This window comes from Artemia sp. Qi Xiang Cuo, chromosome 10 (assembly GCF_049724085.1).
Source record: "Artemia sp. Qi Xiang Cuo chromosome 10, ASM4972408v1, whole genome shotgun sequence".
NCBI classification, from domain to species: Eukaryota; Metazoa; Arthropoda; class Branchiopoda; order Anostraca; family Artemiidae; genus Artemia; species Artemia sp. Qi Xiang Cuo.
The window spans coordinates 56091075-56117128 of record NC_142803.1 but is presented as its reverse complement, the minus strand read 5'-3'; the positions used below and the strand labels follow the sequence as shown (position 1 = coordinate 56117128).

General features: G+C 34.4%; 1 protein-coding gene across 2 annotated transcripts in view; it reads left to right on the top strand.

Annotated features, from left to right (window-relative positions):
- LOC148947920 (protein NDRG3-like) overlaps positions 1-24642 on the top strand; it is a 97775-nt gene extending 73133 nt beyond the window's left edge. Inside the window, exons 5-9 of one of the 2 annotated variants that reach the window (XM_089095553.1) lie at positions 5681-5827; positions 7757-8017; positions 10367-10451; positions 14646-14687; positions 24558-24642. In XM_089095553.1, coding sequence (XP_088951679.1) covers positions 5681-5827; positions 7757-8017; positions 10367-10451; positions 14646-14686 — 534 coding nt within the window. In that variant the 3' untranslated portion in view covers position 14687; positions 24558-24642. Of the gene's footprint in view, positions 1-5680; positions 5828-7756; positions 8018-10366; positions 10452-14645; positions 14688-20021; positions 20142-24557 lie in introns of those variants that run through there. The other variant, XM_089095552.1, reaches the window with a different exon arrangement.
- Positions 24643-26054: the final 1412 nt, after the last annotated feature.

The following is a 26054-nucleotide window of genomic DNA, read 5'->3' as shown; positions in this document are numbered from 1 at the left end:
TTACAGAAAGAAAGTTATTAACCATAATTTTGTCTAGAAAAGGCATTTATCACTAAGAAAGCACAACGTAAAAAATTTCGTGAAATATACTAATTGCATCCTTTTTTGAATCTGAGAATTACGACTCACTGAGCCATTCAAAAGCCGCCCTAGTTTGTATATTTATCACACCCCCAGAAAAAAACAGCCCACGGAAAATAACCCCCACGGAAAATATCCCTGAGAAAGGACATGGAAAAATCTCCCCTCCCCCCACCGAAAGATATCACAACAGTGTGAATCTGTGAATTACGACTCACTGAGCCGTTCAAAAGCCGGCCTAGTTTTTCTATTTTTCACACCTCCAGAAAAAAAACACCCATAGGGAAAAAACCCCCACGGAAAATATCCCTGAGAAAAGACATTGAAAAATATACCCTCCTCCCATCGAAAGATTTGGTAAAAGTGCTCTTCAATTTACGCATAATAAAGCAATGTATCTTTTTCTTAAACCCACTCCCCTTACTTTTCACGCGAAGAAGCATTTTGTTTTCACCTTACAATGGAGGTGTTCGACTTGAGGCCTTGTCAACCCCCCCCCCCTTTCACCAATGTCCTAAAAATATTGTTATGCATTAATTTTGGAAATAACTCATTTCCATGCTTACATACCACATATAATTACGCAAAGCCTATTAGCACACAAGGTTAGTTAACAACTAACTTTCTCAGAGAAACCCTTTGGTTAAGCCACTATCCAAATTCTTGTATATTTATCAAAGCTGGATGTACTTTAAAGGGGTGTCAGTAATTGTCAGATATTTAAATACTTGTGAGAAATCTGTAAGTCGAGCCATATCGGAGAGTATATTTAGGGAATGACAGACAGTTGACAGTTGCTTTTAGATAAGATACGGACTTTATCAAAAACAGAATTAAGGTCGTAAACAGAGGGGGGAGGAAGGATAGGGTTTACATAACGAAAAAAGAGCATATAGTACACTTTTTATCGCGTATAAACACCATATAGAGCCGTTTGTATAGGGGGGGGGGGTTAACCGAATATGGGAGAGGGTTACCCCGGAAAAAAAATTAATTTTGAAAATAAAAAATTAAAAAAGAAATTAAAATGCTAAATGTTGCTGCCAAGGCTTAAAGTTCATCAATAATATACATTTTAGTTGCTTACACGGTGTCAAAATACTTTCTGATAATTGAATCACATTGCATGTCCATTATATACGAAATCACAATGGCGAATTATTATGTAATGGGGAAATCATATGTAAGCACACCTCTGATTTGTTGAAATGGGGGATGTTACCGACTCTCTGATTTTCTGAGACTGAAAAATGTTATCTAACTGTTTCCTGGAATCTCGCAAATTTGGGCTCGAACAACAACAACAAATACTATTTCTGAATCATCCACATAAAAGACATGAAAAACATCAAATAAATCGAACAACATACATAACCATCCATGAAACATCCATAAATTGCTGTTGACATACATAACTGTTACAAAATTCCTGTTTTTTCATTCTCACTGACAAAAACCATAAAACATCCATGAATTGCTATCGACATCCATAAATGTGACACTGTTCATGTTTTTCAAATTCTCACTGACAAAAACAATTAGACATCCATAATTTGATGTTGACATCCGAGAAAAATATCAAATAAATCAAACAACACACATAACCATCCATGAAAACAACCATAAATGTGACAAAATTCATGGTTTTTCAAGTGAGAAAATTCCTGTTTTTTCATTCTCACTGAGAAAACCATAAACCACGTGGTCATCGTCGGACCTCCTGACCCCTCTCTACTATTTATGTGCTGATTTAGTGATTTTTTTTTGTTTAGACAATATAAAAATCACTAGTAATAGTCATAAATCACTAGGGATGGCAACCCTGGGAAAAAATAACTTACCTGCAAAACTAATTTTTCAATCCTGATTCAAAACTAAAATAAGGTTACGTGAACATAAGCGTTGGCCGGATAAATCTAACTTGACGAATCTGAAAAAGGAGGAAATAATACATTTTTTATCGTTTATACGTTTGTTTATAATAATACGTTTCTATGTTTTATAATAATACGTTTATCTATTTTAATCACAATTTTGCCAGCCAGAGAAACTAACTTTTCATCTCTGACCCAAAACAGAAGCGAGCCGATTATTAACTCACAGAAAGATATTTTTTATTACCAGGCGATGTAAATCTGGCTGACTAAATGAAAGTCGACTTGCTGAACCTTGTTTTAATGTTTTTCAGTGTAAAGCTTCTAAGCGAAAATTACCTAAAAAACAGACTTTTTATTATAAGTGAGCCAAATTTTAACAAAAACTGAAGGGTATTTATTATGATAATTGGAGTTCACCGTATTCCTTCGGTGCCACCTTATGAATTTCTTAAAAATACATTTTTGTCTACTGGAGAGCGAATGCTCTAACTCTAAGACAAAACAGATGTGAACTGAACCTATATAAGAACTTTTTTTTGGACGACGTGTAATCCGTGCGTTGACGCACGGATTACAGACAAGCAATAACAACACATACGTCTTCACACCAAATTGGTGTGTTGTACCTGAAAATACCAAATTTTGTAACTTCAAATTGTTTAAAAAATAAGGGCTTTTGCATTGCATTTGAGTTTTTCACATACATAGCACAATAATTTGTCTCAAATAAAATCATTTTTATCTAAAAGTTTCATTTTCTTTGAGTCCTGTAACGAATTTTATGAGTTTAAAGACCAACCCCGTCCTGAAGAGGCTTTAGTAGATCCGATTTTGCTAGTAAAGGTCATACTTTATGAAGTTATGATTAAGAAGTAACACTCGAAATAAGAAACACATTTCTTGAGCTGCAATATCGTCACATCTGTCGACAAAAGGGACGATCGTTACTATCTGTTGATTCTGACATCACACTAGCGCCGTGTAAGGGAAAGTATTGAGTGGCGAAAAAATAATTCAGAGAGCGTAGGTCTTTAAGTGTGGAACTGATATGTTCCCAAATTATTTTACTAAGGTTTTTATATTTTATCTGTTTTTTTTTCAATTTTATAAAACAATCAAAAAACGAGTGCTGTAATCTTTCCTCTCCCAAATTAAAAGGAAAAAAAACAAAAAAATTTTCATTCTGACTTATAAATCATATTATTTACGAAATTGTCAACGGATTGTTTATGGCACCCATTTGACTGACCGTATTTCAAACAATAAGCCGTATGAAAAATGTAGTTCTATCCCACTTTCTAGGGCTATAATAAGAGAAAGGTTGAGATGGCTGGGACACTTTTTGCGGTTGAAGGATAAAAAATTACCATAGATAGTCCTTGTCGGTCATCCATCTAGGGCCAAACGGAAATCAGGTTATCCCTAATTTGGATGAGAGGAGATTCTAAGAAGGGGTTTAAAAAAATGCAATTTCTTGGGTGGGTGTAAAGAGGGAAAATTTGAATAGATTGGGATGGAAGAGGAGTATGCGTAGCTGTGTCGGACTCAGGAAATTTTAAGGCATGTAATATTGCCACACTTACTAACAACTTGCTGCAGCACCAACCCGCGTGTGGCCATCTCAGCTGCACACACTCCTTTGGTGCTGTAGTAAGTTGTTAGTATTAGCAATAGTAGTATTAGTAGTAGTAGTAGTGGTAGTAGAAGTAGTAATTTTTCTGAAAATGATTGTTATCGAATTTTCATCATACGATTTGTAAGTTATTAACTGTTTTTTATTCAAGGTGGAAGCACTTATTCTTATAAATACCGTATCGACAAGGTTCGGATGGATAGTAGTAGTAGTAGCAGTAGTGGTAATAGAAGCCGTAATAATGGTAGTGGTATCAGTAGTAGGTTAGTCATAAGTCTTTATCATGCAAAAATGAAATGATAAAGAAAAATAGTAATTCAAATTCTTTTTAAATTTTTTCCAAAAAATGTTCTTTTTTGGAAAGGGAGAGATGATTGTTTTATAATTTATGATTTTGTGATATGCGCTTTAAGATACTGTTTTGTTTACCTTATTTGGCTTATAATACAACTTATTATTTTTGTTAAAGACTTACTCTTTTTTTTTAAAGAAAAAAAAAGTAAGATAGACTTACTTTTTAAACAAAAGAAAAATAAAATCTCTATACTTTGCTTTGTGTTAACTGGCTTTCTGAAAATGATTGTTATTGAATTTTCATCCTCCGTTTTGTAAGTTATTAACTGTTTTTTATTCAAGGTGGAAGCACTTATTCTTATAAATACCGTATCGACAAGGTTCGGATGGATAGTAGTAGTAGTAGCAGTAGTGGTAATAGAAGCCGTAATAATGGTAGTGGTATCAGTAGTAGGTTAGTCATAAGTCTTTATCATGCAAAAATGAAATGATAAAGAAAAATAGTAATTCAAATTCTTTTTAAATTTTTTCCAAAAAATGTTCTTTTTTGGAAAGGGAGAGATGATTGTTTTATAATTTATGATTTTGTGATATGCGCTTTAAAATACTGTTTTGTTTACCTTATTTGGCTTATAATACAACTTATTATTTTTGTTAAAGACTTACTCTTTTTTTTTAAAGAAAAAAAAAGTAAGATAGACTTACTTTTTAAACAAAAGAAAAATAAAATCTCTATACTTTGCTTTGTGTTAACTTGCTTTCTGAAAATGATTGTTATCGAATTTTCATCCTCCGTTTTGTAAGTTATTAACTGTTTTTTATTCAAGGTGGAAGCACTTATTCTTATAAATACCGTATCGACAAGGTTCGGATGGATAGTAGTAGTAGTAGCAGTAGTGGTAATAGAAGCCGTAATAATGGTAGTGGTATCAGTAGTAGGTTAGTCATAAGTCTTTATCATGCAAAAATGAAATGATAAAGAAAAATAGTAATTCAAATTCTTTTTAAATTTTTTCCAAAAAATGTTCTTTTTTGGAAAGGGAGAGATGATTGTTTTATAATTTATGATTTTGTGATATGCGCTTTAAGATACTGTTTTGTTTACCTTATTTGGCTTATAATACAACTTATTATTTTTGTTAAAGACTTACTCTTTTTTTTAAAGAAAAAAAAAGTAAGATAGACTTACTTTTTAAACAAAAGAAAAATAAAATCTCTATACTTTGCTTTGTGTTAACTTGCTTTCTGAAAATGATTGTTATCGAATTTTCATCCTCCGTTTTGTAAGTTATTAACTGTTTTTTATTCAAGGTGGAAGCACTTATTCTTATAAATACCGTATCGACAAGGTTCGGATGGATAGTAGTAGTAGTAGCAGTAGTGGTAATAGAAGCCGTAATAATGGTAGTGGTATCAGTAGTAGGTTAGTCATAAGTCTTTATCATGCAAAAATGAAATGATAAGAAAAATAGTAATTCAAATTCTTTTTAAATTTTTTCCAAAAAATGTTCTTTTTTGGAAAGGGAGAGATGATTGTTTTATAATTTATGATTTTGTGATATGCGCTTTAAGATACTGTTTTGTTTACCTTATTTGGCTTATAATACAACTTATTATTTTTGTTAAAGACTTACTCTTTTTTTTTCAAGAAAAAAAAAGTAAGATAGACTTACTTTTTAAACAAAAGAAAAATAAAATCTCTATACTTTGCTTTGTGTTAACTTGCTTTCTGAAAATGATTGTTATTGAATTTTCATCCTCCGTTTTGTAAGTTATTAACTGTTTTTTATTCAAGGTGGAAGCACTTATTCTTATAAATACCGTATCGACAAGGGTCGGATGGATTGAATGGAGCTACCAAAAGGTGAACTTGAAACATCTCAGGTCAAAAGGAGTTGGACAAAATATAATTGATTACTTAATGTGGCACCATCTTGGTAGAGTAAGTTTTATGTGCGTTAATAAGCATCTGTCCAGGGGGGGCTTCACCCCAGTGTGGAATATTAAGATTTTTAATTTTAGTCAATAGTCAATATTTTGAAGAATTTTTTACTCCTACCTAGAAAATACACCCGTTACCCCCATCCAAAAAAATTGATTTAAAATTTTGGATCGTATCTGCTCCTTTACCAGCACTGCTGAATAGTTTCAGCTAGTGTGATTCAGCTAGTGGCAATTAAAACCGACCAGAACTTCTCGTAGACATTTTCAGCCAATCAGAAAGTTCTATCAAAAATCTGATTGGCTCAATTTAGCTCTAGCTAAATCTCGATGTTAGTAAAATCTCATTGTGAATGGACCTTCGGTAAGACTTTTTTTACGACCAAATTAGCAAGGAACACGGCGTCCTCGACTAGGTCGAAAAGAATTTATAAAAAGAAATTTTAAGAAAGTGGCAATTTGATAGTTAGGATCAATGGGTTAAGCTTGCAGGAGGTTGAAAATAAAAATTACTAAATGAAACTTGTAAAAATATCTTAACTATTAAATATGAAATATTTAGTCGAACCAATGCAACTTATTCCATAGTCAATTTTGGTTTTGAACACTCTTCGAACTCAAAAACAGAGACTAAAACAGAAAATCCTGAAGTATTTTTCCCCCTGGCTATTTTTAGGAAATTGCCAGGAATTTTTTAGGACATCAGCTGTGTATCTATATTTCTGGTGAGGTCAATTGGGAGGACAGTTAAAAATTTCAACTCTATACAGTAAAAAGAGCTAAACGAGACTGCCCCTCAGAGCTAAGCGGAAATAAGCGGAAAATAAGCGGAATAAAATCGGGAAGTAAATTTAGAAATAAAAAAGATAGAAGAATAAAAACAACTTCTTCATCTGTGTTAGGTTTGTAAAGTCTCCCCTATTACCTCCTGAGAGGGTCTTTGTACTCCCTAAGATTCATTTTATTGTCTAGTAAAGGTTATCTAATCAAAAACATCTTTATAAGTGTTTAGCATTTCAAATATTAGTAGCGTCGGCATGTGTCAATTTGCGAAAATGTACGATTAGAGGGGGGCAGTGATTTTTTCTATTTTGTTCTTATGAAGGTGCGAAAAAAATCAAAATATAACAGAGAAGGGCTCAGAGAAGTTTAAAATTAGCGAAATAAAAGCGTAATTTGACTTTTTTTTTTTTTTTCAAGAGTCACAGTTCGAATTCTCGCTGGTAAGTCTGTTCCAATGCGAATTTTCTGTATTTCAAGAAATTTTCCGAAAAAAAGACTACTTTAAATACGTATCTAATAAAAGAATATCAATAGCACATTTTTCCTCCGTATAAGCAGAAAACCGTCAGTTATCTTAGACAATTTTGCGGTAAAAAAAAAAAAAACAGAGTTTCTCGACTCTGGTTTGAGACAGAATTGAACAGGCTATCAATGCAAATGAAAATAGTTTTTCACCCGACGAAATGAAATTCGGTTTCCAAAGCGAAATATTATTATTGTCACAACATTCTTTAATTATTTAGCGGAGATAAACAACTAATTTCGGTCCCTTGTCTGCTAAACTAACAATAATAACCGCTCTTACTTTATTCTCACCAGGCAACTGTTTTCATCGGATTTTAATGTTATATCTTATATTTTTCTTATATTATATTTATTATATCTTATATTCATAATATCTCTACGTTATTAAATGGTTCTGTATTTTCTATTTCCAGCAATAAAACAAGTTCCAGTTTATAATCGTGATTCTGGACGGAGGGGGGGGTGTCACTTTTTCCACCTTTGATCCTTGCGAAAACTTACATAGCAAAATTAAATGATGCATCATAGCTTTGCTTTAATACTTTAAACCGACCTAAACATAATTTATTTTTCCTTTATTTAATTGTTTGAGTATATTTTCTCTCACCTGTTTCCTTTTTAGGATTACTATGAGAGAGCATTCGATTTGGCCCATACTTACTCCGAGTATTTCCAACAAAAGCTCAACCCGATTAATTTCGCCTGTCTCATTGAGTCATATATTCAGCGATCGGACTTGGGAATATCAAGAGATGAGAATGATCATCATTCAAAGAAATTACATGTACCAGTGCTGAACATAACTGGGTGTCACAGTCCACACAAAGAAGACACGGTGACCTTGAATGCCAGATTAAATCCTGCCACTTCGTCTTGGATGAAGGTTAGTTCCCAACAGGGAGGGATCCAGGATTTTTTTTAGAGGAGGGGGAAAAATAGGTTGATCCGATAAACTTGCCTTAATTACGTAAATTACACTACTTTAGACTGCATTAGGGGGAGGGGTGTCCCCTTGCCCCTCCCCTGGATCCACCAGTGGCTCCCATGTATGATGGGTATGATGAAAAATAGAGAGGGAACTTAAGTTTACCTCTAAGGAAGAGTTTCTACTCATATCAGTTTCCCACACTATCTTGCCCTTAAAGGTAAAGTAGGGGGAGGGGTGAAAAAGATCGCCTTTCCTTGGGGGCTCTTATGAGTTGGAAGATTAAGTCCTGGTATTTCATCGTGCTTGAAGGTTTGTCTCATAACCAAGCAGTGGCATGGTAACAATTGGGGAGAAGGGAATTCACCCCGCGAGACCCTACCTTCCGGGCAACGGGATTTTCCAAAAAATCCCGTTTTTCAGTATTTTTATAAAAAAAATTCTTCCCCTCGGATTTTAAAGAATAAATCCCCTCCCCAATAATTGGGTGAATTGATATCACAATATGCGGAAAGTATGAGAGAGTTTAGAGAAAGAAAGTTGAGTTCGTCTTTGATGAGGAGTTTCTACTTGTCAGTTTCTCATACAATTTGGTGATACTCTTAAGGGATGGGGGCAGGGGTGGCTCCAGGATTTTTTTAGGGGGGGGGTCAAAATAGGTTGATCCTTGCTTTAGGGATAAACTTGTGTTAGGAACAAGTTTAATTAACGCAATCTTGCCTTAATTAAGTAAATTACACTACTTTAGACCAGTGACGGATCCAGGGGAGATGAAGGGGTGCGCGCCCCCTAGCTTAGTCTAAAGTAGTGTAATTTACTTAATTAACAAAAGTTTGCGTTAATTAAACTTGCTCCTAACGCAAGTTTATCGCATCAACCTATTTCCCCCCCCCCTAAATTTTTTTTTCGGATCAACTTATTTTGCCCCCCCCCTTAAAAAAAACTGAATCCATCCCTGCTTTAGAATACGTTAGGGGGGGTGCCCTCTCGCCTGCCCTCCTGGATTCGCCACTGGATGGGGGCAGGGTGGATAAGGGCATTTCTCCTAGTTGAAGGGCGGAGGACTTCTATGGCTCTCCACATCAGCTATAGTGAGTGAAATGGAAGATTAAATCCCTAAAATTGTCTTTGGTAATCTTGTATGTGGTATCCCAGGTGGCTTTAATGCAGCCTGATTTAACATATATCGCTTAAAATTATATTCGTTAGCTTGGTATGTAGTAGTTCGGGTTAAATTAAATAATTGTGGCATGTAGGGTGAGAATTGTGGCATGTGACATGTAGGGGGAGATTATTTCTGGTTAGTTGTCAAATTATGTCATGTTGGGGGAATTATTTAAGCTCAGATGTCAGGCTTAAAGTTATTTCAAGCCTCACAGAGTGTGATAACTCTAATGTGGCTTCTTTCCAGTTGTGAGTGCTTCAAATTTTGTCAGGTTGTGCAGAATGTGGCACCTTTAATGTGACCTCACTTTGGCATGTTTTGGTTTAAATTCATCACGTAGTTTAGACAGGTCTACAAGCCTGTTACCGGCTTTGAGTTATGTCAGGTAGCTTATAAGATTAAGTCAGGTAAAATAATAAAATTATGTCAGGTAAGGTAAAGTCATTTCCGATGATGTGTCCGGCAGTGGCGTAACGGGAAAAAGAATAAGCAAAACTCGTAAGTAACTTTTAATTCAAGTTTTAAATAAGTAAAGTTTAAAAATAATAACTTGTTACAATAAGTATTATCTTAATGACATAAAAATTTAATAGTATGCCACGTATTTCCCCGTCTTTATTAAATTAAATAAATCGATTTAAAATTTACTAAAATAATTGATGGCCAGGCCGTATCCGAAATTTTTGTTAAGGGTGGGGGGGATACAAAGAAACTGTAAAAAATAGATTAAAATGTGTTTTTATGCATTTGTGTTACATTTTACGAGTCAAACAAACATTTCGCGGGGGGAGCTTCAAACCCCCTAACCCCTCCCTTGTCTTGTTCATTGCATTTATATGTTGTTTTATTCCACATTTTTTTTATTGTAAATTTATAAATTGTTTTTGTTTATATTGGTTTATATATTTATATATTGTTCATATATTGTTTTTTTTATTTATTGTTTTTGAACAGTTTTACATATTGTTTGTTTTTTTTTATTTATGATTTATATTTGTATATTGTTTTTGATATTCATAACCATCTATAAAGCCATTTGTATATTTATATGACCATTTATATAATGGTTGTATGTTTATAGAACCATTATTATATAACCATTTATATATTTATATAAAATTTATACATTGTTTTTGTTTCAGATTCAAGACTGTAGCATGATTCTGGAAGAGCAACCTGGAAAAATCGCAGAAGCCATAAGACTGTTTTTACAAGGACAAGGATTTGGTAAGTTTGTTTTCTGCGTTTTTCATGACCTCGCCCAGTCCCTACAGTATCCTATTACTTAGATCGGTTCAATAGTTTGAAAATAGCTAGGTTGAATACTTGTTAAGGCCTAATCAAATCATACGTATGTTTGATCAGTTTCATAGCATAGATTGCTTAAAGGTTCTTTCACACCGCGGGGTAAAACCGTTCACTATAGCATAACTTAAAACTCTATGTTATTTTATGTAATCTTAGAGAGATTTTTTTTGTAATGTAGACAATGCTAAGTACACTCGAGCTCTCCTTAGAGTTTTATGCAGGGCGAGATCTAGGGGGGACTAGATAGGGCAAGCGCCCCGGATGGCACGCCCGAGGGGTGGCAAAACAAGCTTAAATTGTAATATTTTCGGGCAGACATTGCACTATTTGTATTTTAAAATTTAAAAATAAGGGATTTAAAAGGAATAAAACGATTCGGAAAATTATTATCCTAATAAAATAGCAAAATTATATTAATTGTCACAAATGTTTCCAGTTCAAGAATTTCACATATAAGTGTGGTGCTGGCACCCCTGAAACCACAAAAAGGGTAGCGTGTCTATTGCTCATTACTGAAAATTAAATTAATAGTTTAAGTTGAAATTTTAATCTAACATTTATGCAAATTTATTAAATGCTAAAGTTAATATAGCTGAACTGACAGTTACAAATATATTTATATCAAACTGTTCGTGGTAACGAACTGTAAGTAAGGAGTGACCCGGCTCAATGGTAACTGAACTTCTAAAAAACGGAATTTTGGTACCAATAGATACATCAAAAGAATCAGATTTTAATTCTGATTTCAAATATATAAGTTTCATCAAGTTTAATTTTACCCATCAAAAGTTACGCGCCGGAGAAAATTTGGCTGTTTTTCGAAAAAAGGGAGAAAGACCCCCTGAAAATTATAGAACCTTAATAAAAATCACACCATCATATTCTGCGTATCAGAGAACCATACTGTAGAGGTTTCAAGCTCCTATCTACAAAAATGTGGAATTTTGCATTTTTTGCCAGATGAAAGATCACGGGTGCGTGTTTATTTATTTGTTTTTTTCCCCCAGGGGTTATCGTATCGACCCAGTGGTCCTAGAATATCGTGGGAGGGCTCATTGGAACGGAAATTAAAAGTTCTAGTTCCATTTTTGAGTGACCATAAAAATGGAAGGCAACTAGGCCCCCTCCCACGATCATATTTTTCACAAAGTCGTCCAATTAAAATTTTGAGATAGCCATTTTGTTCAGAATAGTCTAAAATCTAACAAATATGTCTTTTACAATGACTTAATCCCCCACAGTTCCCAGGGGAAGGGCTGCAAGTTATGAACTTTGCCCATTGCTTAGGCTACATATTGTTTTGGTTATTGGGAAGTATACAGACAGTTTCAGGAAGAATTTTTTTCTGGTGGGGGGGGGGGGCTGGAGGCGGGGGTTACTCGGGAGAATCTTTCCGTGGAGGATGTTTCTTTGGGGTAAGGGACATTTCTATGAAGGGGGAGCCGGATTTCCAAGCATTATTTAAAAAATGATCAGAAATTAAATTAAAAAAAAACAAGTTTTTTCAACTGAAAATAAGAAGCAACATTAGAACTTAAAACGAAAATAGATTATTAAGTATATGAGGGGGTTCTCCCCCAAGTCAAAACTTCGCTCTTTACACTGCAGTTTTTTTTTTTAGGGCCTTTAAAAGGGCTGTCTATTCTAATTAAGAGGTCTTAGTGTTTCTGGGGTTTGTAAATTAAATTTTTTTTTTTAATTTTAACGTAATGAGTGTGGTATTGACTAAGGGGAGAACCCTCTCATATACGTAATAACATATACGTAATAAAAAAAACAATAAAAAAAAAACAAGCGATACGGCTAAATAGTAATAGAAACTTTTAAAAACGGAACTTTGATGTCAATAAATGTATCAAAATAATGGGCTTATAATGCTGATTCTAAATAAATGAATTTTATTAAGTTTAGTGTTACTCATAAAAGGCTACGAGCCTGAGAAAATTTACCTGATTGTTTAAAGAGGGGGGAAACAGCCTCTAAACGTAAAAGAATTTTAATGAAAATCACACCGTCAGATTCAGCGTATCAGAAAACCCTATAACATAGGTTTCAAGCTCATATCTGCAAAAATCTGCAACTTTGTTTTTTTTTTGCCAGAAGAAAAATATACGAATATAGAAATTCGTTACGTAAGTTAATTTGTAAATTACGTCAGAACCAAGTTTAGAGACAGCCATTTAGCAAAAGAAAAGTAAAATTTTTATGCAAATTTTGTTTACATATTCAATGACGGTGAGCCAAAATAAAAGCTGCATTAACTAAAAAACGATCAGAAATTAAATATAAAAAAACAAGTTTTTTAAACTGAAATTAAGGAGCGACATTAAAACTTAAAACGAACAGAAATTATTCCGTATATGAACGGAGCTGTCCCCTCCTCAACGCCTCGCTCTTTAAGCAAAAGTTTGACTCAGTCTCACAACTTTATTTTTTAAAACATTAAAAAAATTTAGCGTAAAGAGCGAGGCGTTGAGGAGGGAACAGCCCCTTTCATATATGGAATAATTTCGGTTTGTTTTAAGCTTTAATGTCGCTCCTTACTTTCAGTTTAAAAAACTTGTTTTTTTACTTAATCAATAACAAGAACAACCACAAGTTCCGAAAGAATTCGCAGAAGTTTGAGTGGTATTTAATTCTCTTACTGTTATAATAATTCTGTTACTGATATAACAAGAAAAAATGAAAAATTGTTTTCAGAAACAGGCAAATAACTCTCACCTTTTGGGGGATTTTAGAGCGTCAAGTCCAGAGATATTTGTAGTAACATATATTTGTTGGAGCTTAACCTCGCTGTTCAATGTAGGCAGAGGCGATTGTAGGAGGGGAGGGGGAAGAGGGGATAAATAATAATAATTACATAATAAAGTAAAAAGTAGTTTGAAAATAAATTATTAATTATTTAACTATTTTTGTTAATAATTTTGTTAATAAATTAAAATTTGGTCTGAAAATTTTGTGGGGAGAGGAGGAAGGGGCTTATCAAGATTTTGCTCCGGGTGTAAGAGAGGCTAGAACCGCCATGGAATGAAGGTTTCTATTCTTATTACGCATATGAATCATATTAATACCCATTTGGCTAATTAAAATTCAAACATGGGCTATTTTCAGTAGGTTTAGTTTTTTAACTCACACTTTCCCTTTCATAAAAAAAACTATAGTTTTAATCTAATAAGTATTTAATTTTTAATTGGCATAGTTTGCATATTTATGAATGGTTACAGGAGTAATTGTATTGTGTAAAGTAGGTTGAGGGTAGAAATAATCTTGGTACTGAATTTAATGAAATGAAATGTTTGAATTGACATTTGAAAATTGTAATTAAGATGAATTGAAAATTTGAAAAACATATGAAATTTTTAATAAGACAGTGAACTTAGCAAGAAAAAAAAGTATGAAAACAAAAGTCATTGTAAACAAAATTTTTTAAAACCAAAACAAATATTCAAATGAATTGTTAAAACGAGATATAAACATTTCAATTAAAATGAAAATAAAATATTGAAAAACAGGTGAAACTTTTAATAAAAAGTGAACTTTGCAAGAAAAAATAACGTATGAAAACAAAAAGTTGCTTTCAACAATTTAGAAAAAAATTTAAATACAGAAATGAAATTATTGAATTGATATTTATATGTTGCAATCAAAATCAAATAAAAAAATTGAAAACAGGTAAAACTTTTAATAATATAATGATCTTTGCCAGAAAATAAATGCTGCTTGTTCATTGCAGCAATAGATGGAAATGAATTTTTTTAAGACAAAAAAAATCAGTCAAAATTTGAAAAATCAGTCAAAAATGACCAGAAATGACGTAAATTAATTTTGCTGATAAGAGATCTAAAGCCGAACTGGCCAGTCATGACAAAAACAAAGAGAAAACAAAAATCCGAAGATGAAGAAAACAAATAAAGAAAATGGAGACACATTTTTCTTTTCTTTCTTTTCTTTTCTTTTCTTTCTTTTCTTTCTTTTCTTTCAATGTTTCTTTTCTTCTAAAATTTAACAGGTCAGATTTTCAAAGAGATTTGGTGTTTAATAACGCTTTTTGAATTAATACAGACGATATACGCTAAATTTCTATATGAAAGTGATATTTTTTATTTTTTTTAGCAATAAAATTGGCAAAATGGAAACACGTGAAGAGCTCTTGAGGTAAGTCTGTTTATCATGATTTTTATCTTTATCTATATCTTTCAAGATCCATTTTTAATCCGTTTTTTTTTGTATTCTTAAGAAGAAGAATATTGAATTTTATTAAGAATATTTTATAATCACTTCTTTTAATAAGAAGAATCATTAAGATATTAATTAAAATGGAATCGTGGAAATTGCTAAGTTCTTGTCTTTTACTTTCTGTATGCTTAAGACCTTTTTTTTTTTACAAGATAGAGCATAGATTGAAATTTAGTTAAAATACCACGATAAACAGGTATTATTAAGAAGAAGAATTGCATTTTCATTATATTTTTTTATTATTAAAAAGAAGAACATTGAATTGAAACGACAAACAGGTATTAGAACTTAGGTCTCCTGTGACTTAATATTTGTAAACAATCTTGTTTGAACAATTCCGAAAATTAGAAAATTTTGAACATTTAGCAATTTCAACATTTCAAATAATTCGTTTAAAAGAAATTGGATTTGTCTTTTAACAATTAATATCTTCAATCCCAACCTTTTTCATAATATTTTTGATTTTCAGATTAAATATATTTTTAATGTAACATTTAAATATAACATTTTAAGTTAATATATAATACATATTTATATATAACATTAAATAAAACTGTTTTTCCCGATGGACCCATCTTAGATTCAAACCTGAAATCCGCGGGTTTTTCAATTTTTTGGGGTTTTTCAGCATTTAGGGCAGAAGTAAATTTTTGTCAGCGTTGCCACATTGAACCATGAAGATAAATAAGCCAACTAGTTAAACACTTTTGCTTGTAAAATTTGAATATTAGCAGCCTGTACATTCTCAAAGGTAACTGTGCCTTCTAAGGAGAGCTCCACTTTCTTAAGCTTTTTGGTGCCACATGTTTTAGATAACACGTGATTTTGGTGCCGCGTGATTTTTCATGCTAAAAGCTGCTAATCCCCCCCCCCCCATATTAATTTTTTGTTTACCGTAATCTACTACTTAAAACGGCATAATTACATATTTTTAAGTTGTTTTCATTAAAATTTGAATTTTTAATTTTCGAATTTTTTAAAGATATAGATGCATGTATAGGGTACCACTTGACTAATAAAAAAAATAATGAAATTTCATTTTCAATGTCCTTGATACCTTAACCATAGGTTTTAAATTGAATTTATTTTAAATCGCCATACTAGCAAATGTTGCCACTAAAAGATTATAGATTTTTTAGGGATTGTCAACATTGTCAGCAATAGCGTCAACAATAATTACTTACCTAGCTCTTATCTCAAACGTTAAATTTTACAGCATTGTCAGTTAACATGCTATTTTGGAAACTGCTTTCATCGTTTTATATATACACTCTAAGACCACACTGACTATAAATGACGTATGACCTGACAAGAAAAAACAAATTTAATTAAATTCCTAAGAAAAGAAGTGAAAAGGACAAAAGCAGTTATTTTAGCAAGGACCTCCGCCAAGCCGTCTTAAGTGCTCAAAAAAGAAGAAAAACTAACCTTTCAAGTTAACTCAGACAGAGCAGATGGAAGTGTTTTGACTGTTTTGAGGCCCTTAACGAAATATCTACTCTTCTCCTTTTCGCTTCTTTCCTGTCCTTTTCTTCTTTTCTTTTCTGGCTCATATTATGTTGTTCGTTTGTTTGAAGCACTCCTGGGCAGGCTGCCCATTGTGCACGTCTCCATGATTTCATCAGAGCCTTTAGGGATGAAAGGTATTCCATGTCAAAATTCAGCTGTCCAGCTTTTGTTCTGTCATGACAGAGGGTCAAATAGTTTAAAAAGCTATCTGGCTTTTGTCACTGTGGGTAGGGAGGGGTTTTGAAGAATCTCAAGGCAAAAAACAATAAACCGATGTCAAGCTGTATTCAACTCTGTCCAATGGTCTCACAAATGGGCCTCCATATTTACAATTCAAACACAACTGGCTGATATGGCAACTTAAACTGATGAGCTTGGCTTGCAATATATACACATACTCATACATATAGCTTACATATCACTAATTTACATGTACAATATTAAAATAATGTGCAATAATAATTATATATACAATTGTTAATACAAATTACAGCTCTAAGTGTAGCTTAGTATCTACAATAAAACGGCCTAATACTTCCTCAGATTTTTTCCTAGCCCATGGTGGTGCCCGTGCATGGCCCAGGATACTTCTGAGCGTGAATGCACCAAAATACTTAAGGCAAGCTTTTTTCAGTGGCAATCTCTGTGTCTCTTACTTTTTACAATACATTAAAATATGCCTAACATCCTCTTCTACATTGCAGACCTCACATAATGGAGAGTCTACTGACTTCCATTTAAATAATACACTCCTAATTCGAGCATGGCCTGTTCTGAGCCTGAATATACTGATATCCAGGTGTCTCACTGGGTAACATAGATCAGGAGGTGGGGTACCATAATCATACAAATCAAGGATCTGGTTAGAAGACCTTTGACCAAATACCCCTTTCTCCTTCTCCTTTAGCAACTTATCATAATAACATAAAAAATCATTCACTGAATACTGACATACTAAATTCTCCCCATACCTAGCACCCCATTTTGCCAGCTTATCTACCTGCTAATTTTCCCTAATTCCAACATGTGCTGGTACCCATGTTACTACAATCTCATACTTGGCTGTCATCAGTTTTAGCAGTATCTTTTTTAAAAGCAACACTGATTTTCTTGCTGGCCAATGGCCATACATCAAATAATTCAGCACTGAGAGTGAGTCACTGCAAATCAGATATTTACCTACTGGCAAAACACTTGCAATAAAATCAAACGCTTTCAATAGTGCATACAACTCAAGTGAAAATATTGACAAATCCTCTGTTACTTTAAAAGACAGTGCATGACTGAGCCCAAGGACCACAACCGCAGCCCCACCCCCAGTGGCAAAGCATGATCCATCAGTGAATACCATTCTATGCCCAGTCTGTGTCTGTACTAGAAGCTGAACCTACCTCATCAATAACATCAGGAGTTGGGATAGGGGCAGCTGTTTCAGAGATGTGTTTCACCATTCGACAGTATGGAGGAATTGATTTTGGTTGGAATCTTTGGTTCTGATCATATGTTTCAATAAGTTCTTTGTAGATAATGTCATTTGGGATCAACATCTTCCGTGTAAAATATTGTGCTTCTAATTTCTTCATTCTAGTTTCTAATGCTGTCAGTCCTAGTTCATAGTATATTGCAGGTAGGGGGTTTGATTTTAGGCATCCGAGAATTTTCCTCAGTATACAATGCAGGGTTGTATCCAGTTTTTTCAGGAGTTGGGCAGGTGCTTCTTGGTAGAAGAGGCAGCCATAATCCAGCTTACTTATTACAACTGCTCTCACAAGCTGGGTGGCAACAGAGAAATGGGCTCCTCGCTTAGATAAGCAAATAGCATTGACAAAGTTGGCTCTGCTCTTGAGGTTTCCGATTAAATAATTCACATGGTGAGTCCATGAGAGTGAAGTGTCAAAAGTCACCCCAAGGTAGCAGAACTTTTCAACTGCTGGGACAGTGGTGCCATTGATTGAGAGCCTTGGCGTTGAATGAATCTTTGTCCTGTGAAGAGGAGCACTGCTGACTGCAGGAGAGAATTCCATGTTGTTGACAGTTGCCCATAAACCAAGATAATCAAGACCCTTCTGGACAGCAGCTTGCAGGGCATGCTTATCTCTTGATGTTGCAACAAGTGCAATATCATCAGCATACAAATACAGTTTGATATTACCCTCGTTTACAGGCTGATACTACCCTCGTTTTCTCGGTTATCTAACTATATCTTTTTTTCTTCTCGTTTGTCTTTTCTGCATTGCCATCTATCTTGCATAATAGAGAATTGCTTTTTAATAGGTGCCCTTAAATGTGATGGTATGTTATAAAATATGAAAGAATGTTTTTACTGGCATTTTTCCCATCAGAAAGTCTGTGACAGCTAATAAGAAGCAAAGATTTCGAAATTACTAAAATGTGAAAGATTAATCACAGGGCAATCGGCATAAAAGTGTAATTTAAAAAAAAATTCGTCATGATTGGTCAATTTAGTAAAAAATGAAAATCCCATAAAACCGTAAAGTGGGATTGACCGTGATTATCTGGTAGCCTACCTCGAAATAATGTCTTTAAGGTTAGCTTTTTATGACCTCCTTCGGTTTTGGAGAAATCTTACTGACACTACACACCTTTCACTTATTTTGTGTCTTCTTTTTATCATTTGAAAAAAATAGTGAACTCAAATATTTCACACTCAAAATATTCATTATATTTTGCTCTGAAATTAGTTTCAATTTAATAGCGATTCATTTCGCAAACTTTTTGTTGCCCTTTGGATGATAATTATACGCAAATTTAATAAAAGAATTTTTCTAGTGTTAGAAAGCCTGTGGCAGCTGCCTAAAAATTATTTGAAATTTCAGTTTTGCTCAAATATTATTGTAGGCCGTATAATTAAGATAATTAAGAATTCAGATTAAGTTATATAATTAAAATTATTAATATAATTATAGAATTAAAATAATTAAGATAAGTATTTCGGCACTTTATTAAAAGTACCGAAACTCATCTCATGTACGGAATAATTTCTACTCGGTTTATGTTTTAATGCTGCTCGTTACTTTCAGTTGAAAAAACTTTTTTATTTATTTAATTCCGTATAAAGACACACTCGGACACTAAAGTGAAAAATATATTGGAGCTGAATGTCGGTGTTTTAATTTTGCTAACACTGCTATGCCATGTATATGGCTGATAACATGAGGCTTTATAAATGGTCACATATTCGAAGGGCAAAAAAGAAAAAAAAATAATAAAAATGATAAAATTCAAGATATAAAATATTATAAATTTTACAGGATATTGAAATACGCTAATAATACAGTTTGGGCTTTCAATTGATATTAGAAAGAATTTGTATTAAAAAAAAAGAGTTTATATCAAGCATTCAAATTAAGACAAGCACAATTTTATAAACAATTAAAATAAACAAAAACGCGTTTTGAAAAAAAAAATAGAAACTCCTAATTATATTGGGACCTCTATTAAGACATATGAATTTAAAAAGATGGCTAATCCATCTTGTGTATTTTAAATTGTATCATATAAGGTTTTTTGAATCGCTATAGCCGATAGCCTATATGCATGAACATACGGTTTTTTTGTAAAGAATAATACTGAATTTGTTTTAACTTTAGATTTACTTTAGATAATTACCTTGGATCTTTAATTCACAATTAAGTCAAACTAAATTATTCAAATTTCCAAAAAGTACATAGGTTTCAAATTTTTTTAAATTCTATTTTTATGTATCGTCTTTTTTCCTTTCAGGTTGTATCACACAGCTATATTCAAGATTTGTAAATGAACTGTGTATAGAATATTATTTTTCAAGCGATATTGATATTTGCCATTGAAGTGGCTTTTTAAACATTATACTCTTTTTCTTTATCTTTTACTTCTTCTCTAGCTTCAAAAGTTTGAAGGGAAGATTAAGGCCCCATCTTAAATCATGTAATAAGAGCTTTAAGGATTTTACACCTTAGGAAAGATATGCACAAATTTCAGAGAGCAGATTTCGCCTTATCTTAATTTATGTATGAATCTATAAAAAATTCGACCATTATGTATAAGACCAAAAGATTATAAGTATAGTCAAAAAAGCTTAAGAAAACCATGCCTTCCTTTCCATTATTAGTAATTTTTTGATAGACACAAAACAAGTAGATGGGGTCACACCTTGCTCATTTTTCTTAACCAATCGCCATTCTACACCTGTTGTTGGGAATTACTTTCATATTCAGATAAAAAATAATAAAAAATGAAAATGGTGCTATACCTAAAGTTTGATCCTTGAATGTGCAAACACCTTTAGTCCTCAGTTTTTATAGATTATGAGCAAGCGTTCGATTCAACTGATAGAACAGCTTTAGCAAAGGTCTTATCCTTGAATGTTATTAATTTAAAAAAACTTTTTCGACAAAATAAGTTTTTCAAAGAAAAGTAAAGAACTCCAATAAACAAAAAATGAGCAAAAATGAAATAAAATAATCTACCAAGCGTCAAACTACCACAAATCAGCATCGATAAATAAATGAAACCCAAAACGAACAGAAATTACAATAATTACCCGAGTCAAACTCAAAACGAGCAGAAATTAACATAAGTTGGGCGCAAAACCCCTATGCCTTCCCAAGGCCAGAACAAAGTTTGCACTTTACTGAAAGAATATAATTTTTTTTTACTTTTATAACTTTAATAAATCAAATAATATTAACATTTTGATTACTAAGTATCAGTATATGTATATTAAACTGACTATGCACATTCATTTGTATTTTTTCAGTAAAGTGCAAATTTTGTTCTGGCCTTGAGAAGACATAGGGGTTCCAATCACTTTTGCCTATTAAAAAGGGCACTAGGCCTTTCAATTTCGAATCTAATAAGCCCTTTTGGAAACGACAACGCTTTCTATAAACACCTTATATGCCCCCAGGGCATAAATTACAACCCTTAGCCTAAGGTCTGTTAGGGTGGTTGTCATCCTCTAAGACCGAATTTCCAGAACTTTCAAATACGTTAAACAACATGGCTATCTCAAAATTTTGATTGGATGTGTTTGGGGGGGGGCGTGAGAAGGGTGTTATTCGCCTTCCAATCACTTTCGACTCTTAAAAAGGGCACAAGCCACACCAATTTACAATTGAATGAGCGCTTTTCGAAGTTTCTACGACAACTTCTCAAGTACGAAGTGCCCTGCTCTAAAGGAAAAAAATAATAAATAATACATTGTGCCAACATCGTTTTTATATACCCCCAGGGTAGAACTTAAAAACCTTGCCCTGAGGGTTGTGGGGGAGTGTTGCGTGAGGGTTGTGCGCGATCAAGCTGTCTATGATTTATACAACAACTTTCTATATAAACCTTATATGCCCCCAGGGCATAACTTACAACCCTTGCACTGAGGGCTCTGAGGGGGGTTATCATCCTAAAAGACCTAATTTCCAGATTGTTCAACTACGTTTAACAAAATGGATATCTCAAAATTTTGATTTGGAAATATTTTGATTTGGATGTGTTTTGGAAAATGGTGGGTGTGAGAGGGGCGTTAGTCGCTATCCAATCACTTTCAACTATTAAAAAAGGCACTAGCCCTTTCAATTTCCAATTGAATGAGCCCTTTTGAAGTTTCTACGACAGCGCTTTCAATAAAAACTTTATATGACCAAGGACATAACTTACAACCCTTGCCCTGAGGGCTTTGGGGGGAGGGTTTGTCATTATTAAAGACCTAATTTCCAAAACATTCAACTACGTTGAATAAAATGGCTATCTAAAATTTCGATTGGATGTGTTTGGGGAAAAGGTGGGCGTGAGAGGGGGGGGGGTTAGTTGCCCTCAAATCACTTTCGACTATTAAAAAGGGTACTATCCCTTTCAATTTCAAATCGAATGAACCCTTTTTCAAGTTTCTACGACAAAGATTTCAATAAAAACCTTATATGCCCCCAGGGCGTAACTTAAAACCCTTGCCCTGAGGGTTGTGGGGGAGTGTCCTCCTCAAAAAGATATTTTCTATCCGGAAATCAACTACGATGAAGAAAATGGCTATCTCAAAATTTTGATTGGATGTGTTTGGGGGAATGATGGGCGTGGGGGGGGGGGGCTATTTTCCCTCCAATCACTTTCGACTATTAAAAAGGGCACTAGCCCTTCGAATTTCCAATCGAATTAGCCTGTTTTGAAGTTTCTACGACAACGCCTTCTATAAAAACCTTGTATGGCCCCAGGGCATAACTTAAAACCCTTGCTCTGAGGGTTGTGAGAGTGTTCTCCTCAAAAATATATTTTCTATCTGGAAATCAACTACGATGAACAAAATGGCTGTCTCAAAATTTTGATTGGATGTGTTTGGGGGAATGATGGGCATGGGGGGGGCTAGTTGCCCTCCAATCACTTTCGACTATTAAAAAGGGCACTCGAACTCCCAATTTCCAATCGAATGAGCCCCTCTTGAAGTTTCTACGACGATCCCTTTCATATGAAGTGCCCTGCTCTAAAGGAAAAAAAATAATACATAGTACATTGTGCCAACATTGTTCTTATATGCTCTCAGGGCATAACTTAAAACCCTTGCCCCGAGGGTTGTGGGACTGTGTCCTCCTCAAAAACATATTTTCTATCTGGAAATCATCTACGCTGAACAAAATGGCTATATCAAAATTTTGATTGGATGTGTTTGGGGGAATGATGGGCATGGAGGGGGGGGGGGCCAAGTTGCCCTCCAATCACTTTAGACTATTAAAAAGGGCACTAGCTACTCCAATTTCCAACCCAATGAGCCCTTTTCGAAGTTTCTACGACAATGCAAAGTGCCCTTCGATGCGAAGTGCCCGGCTAAAGAAAAAAAACACATTGTGCCCACATCGTTCTTTACTTAGGCAGCGCTAGCGCGCTGCCTTTGAAATTTCAATGGAATTAGGTTTTTTTGAAGCTTCTACGACACAGCCTACTTTAAAAACGTTATATGCCCCCAGCGCACAACTTAAAACCCTTGCCCTGAGGGTTGTGGGGGAGTGTCCTCCTCAAAAACATATTTTCTATCTGGAAAGAAACTACATTGAACAAAATGGCCCTCTCAAAATTTTGATTGGATGTGTTTGGGGGAATGATGGGCGTGGGGGGGGGCTAGTTGCCCTCAAATCACTTTCGACTGTTAAAAAGGGTACTAGCCCTTTGAATTTCCAATCGAATGAGCTTGTTTTGAAGTTTCTACGACAGTGCCTTCTATAGAAACCTTACATGCCCCCAGGGCATAGCTTAAAACCCTTGCCCTGAGGGTTGTGGGGAAGTGTCCTCCTCAAAAACATATTTTCTATCTGGAAATCAACTACGCTAAACAAAATGGCTATCTCAAAATTTTGATTGGATGTGTTTGGGGGAATGATGGGCGTGGGAGGGGGTCTAGTTGCCCTCCAATCAATTTCGACTATTAAAAAGGGTACTAGCCCTTCGAATTTCCAATCGAGTGAGCCTGTTTTGAAGTTTCTACGACAACGCATTCTATAAAAACCTTATATGGCCCCAGGGCATAACTTAAAACCCTTGCCCTGAGTGTTGTGAGGGAGTATCCTCCTCAAAAATATATTTTCTATCTGGAAATCAACTATGCTGAACAAAATGGCTATCTCAAAATTTTGATTGGATATGTTTGGGGGAATTATGGGCGTGGGGGGGCTAGTTGCCCTCCAATCACTTTTGACTATAAAAAGGGCACTCGAACTCTCAATTTCCAATCAAATGAGCCCCTTTTAAGTTTCTACGACGACCCCTTCCATATGAAGTGCCCTGCTCTAAATGAAAAAAAAAAATTCATGATACATTGTGCCAACATCGTTCTTATATGCCCTCAGGGGATAACTTAAAACCCTTGCCCCGAGGGTTGTGGGGGTGTCCTCCTAAAAATATATTTTCTATTTGGAAATCAACTACGCTGAACAAAATGGCTATCTCAAAATTTTAATTGGATGTGTTTGGGGGAATAATGGGCATCGGGGGGTGGGGGCTAGTTGCCGTCCAATCACTTTCGACTATTAAAAAGGGCACTAGCCACTCCAATTTCCAATCGAATGAGCCCTTTTTGAAGTTTCTACGACAACTCTTTCGATACGAAGTGCCCGGCTGAAGAAAAAAAACACATTGTGCCCACATCGTTCTTATCAGACAAATATCTAAAAGTGATTAGTGCTATGTATGAGAATAATACTGCTGAGGTTAAGGTAGGAAACGAGGTTAGTATCTGGTTTCGTCTTAATTCAGGAATTAAGCAGGGTTGTGTTCAATTCCCCTTTATATGGATCTTTTTAGCGGACTTTGTCTCAAGGAGCACAGGAAAGGCAATGGGAGAAGACGGAATCAAATGAGGAAGAATACTCTCCTATACTTACATTATGCTGATGATTTAAGCATCCCCAACAAAGTTTTAAGAGAAGAGCAGTGCGGTTTTAGAAAAGGTAGAGGATGTGTCGACCAAATTTTCACTCTTAGGTTATTAATTGAGAAGTGCCTGAGTTTTCAAACACCTTTGGTCCTCAGTTTTATAGATTATGAGCAAGCGTTTGATTATGTTGATAGAAGAGTTTTAGTAAAGGTTTTATCCTTGTATGGTATACCAGACAAATACATTAAAGTGATTAGTGCTATGTACGAGAATAACACTGCTGCGGTTAAGATAGGAAATGAGGTTAGCAGCTGGTTTTGTATTAAATCAGGAGTTAGGCAGGGTTCTGTTCTATCCCCCTTTATATGGATCTTTGTGATGGACTTTGTCTTAAGGAGTACAGGAAAGGCAATGGGAGACCACGTAATCAAATAGGGAGGAAAAAGTATCCCGGACTTAGATTATGCTGACGATTTAAGGATCCTAGATGAAAGTGTGAGCAAAATGAATGAACTTTTAGAGGTTTTGCGAGTTCAGGGTACTAGAATAGGTTTGAAAATTTATGTTAAGAAGACTAAGTCACTAAGGATAGGAATAAGTGAAGATGAAAAGGTGACACTGGGTAATGAAAACATTGATCAGGTGGGCAGTTTCACTTACCTTGGTAGCATTTTCAAACAGTTTTTGGTAACGAACTGTAAGTAAGGAGCGACCCGGCTCAATGGTAACCGAAACTCTAGAAAACGGTATTTTGATACAAATAGATATACCAGAAGAATCAGATTTTAATGCTGATTTAAAATATATAAGTTTCATCAAGTTTAGTCACACCCATCAAAAGTTACGCGCCTGAGAAAAGTTGGCTGATTTTCGAAAAAAAGGGGGAAAGACCCCCTAAAAGTTATAGAACCTTAATGAAAATCACACCATCATATTCCGCGTATCAGAGAACCCTGCTGTAGAGGTTTCAAGCTCCTATCCTAAAAAATGTGGAATTTTGCATTTTTTGCCAGAAGAAAGATCACGGGTGCGTGTTTATTTGTCTTTTTTTGTTTTTTTTTCCCAGGGGTGATTGTATCGACCCAGTGGTCCTAGAATATCGTGGGAGGGCTCATTGGAATGGAAATTAAAAGTTCTACTGCCATTTTTAAGTGACAAAAAAAAATGGAGGGCAACTAGGCCCCCTCCCACGCTCATTTTTTTTCCAAAGTCACCCGATCAAAATTTTGGGATAGCCATTTTGTTGAGCATGTTCGAAAATATTATAAGTATGTCTTTTAGAATGACTTAATCCCCCAAAGTTCCCGGAGGGAGGGCTGAAAGTTATGAACTTTACCCTATGTTAACATATAGTATTGGTTATTGGGAAGTATACAGACGTTTTCAGGGGAGATTTTTCCTGGTAGTGGGGGGGGGATGGGTGG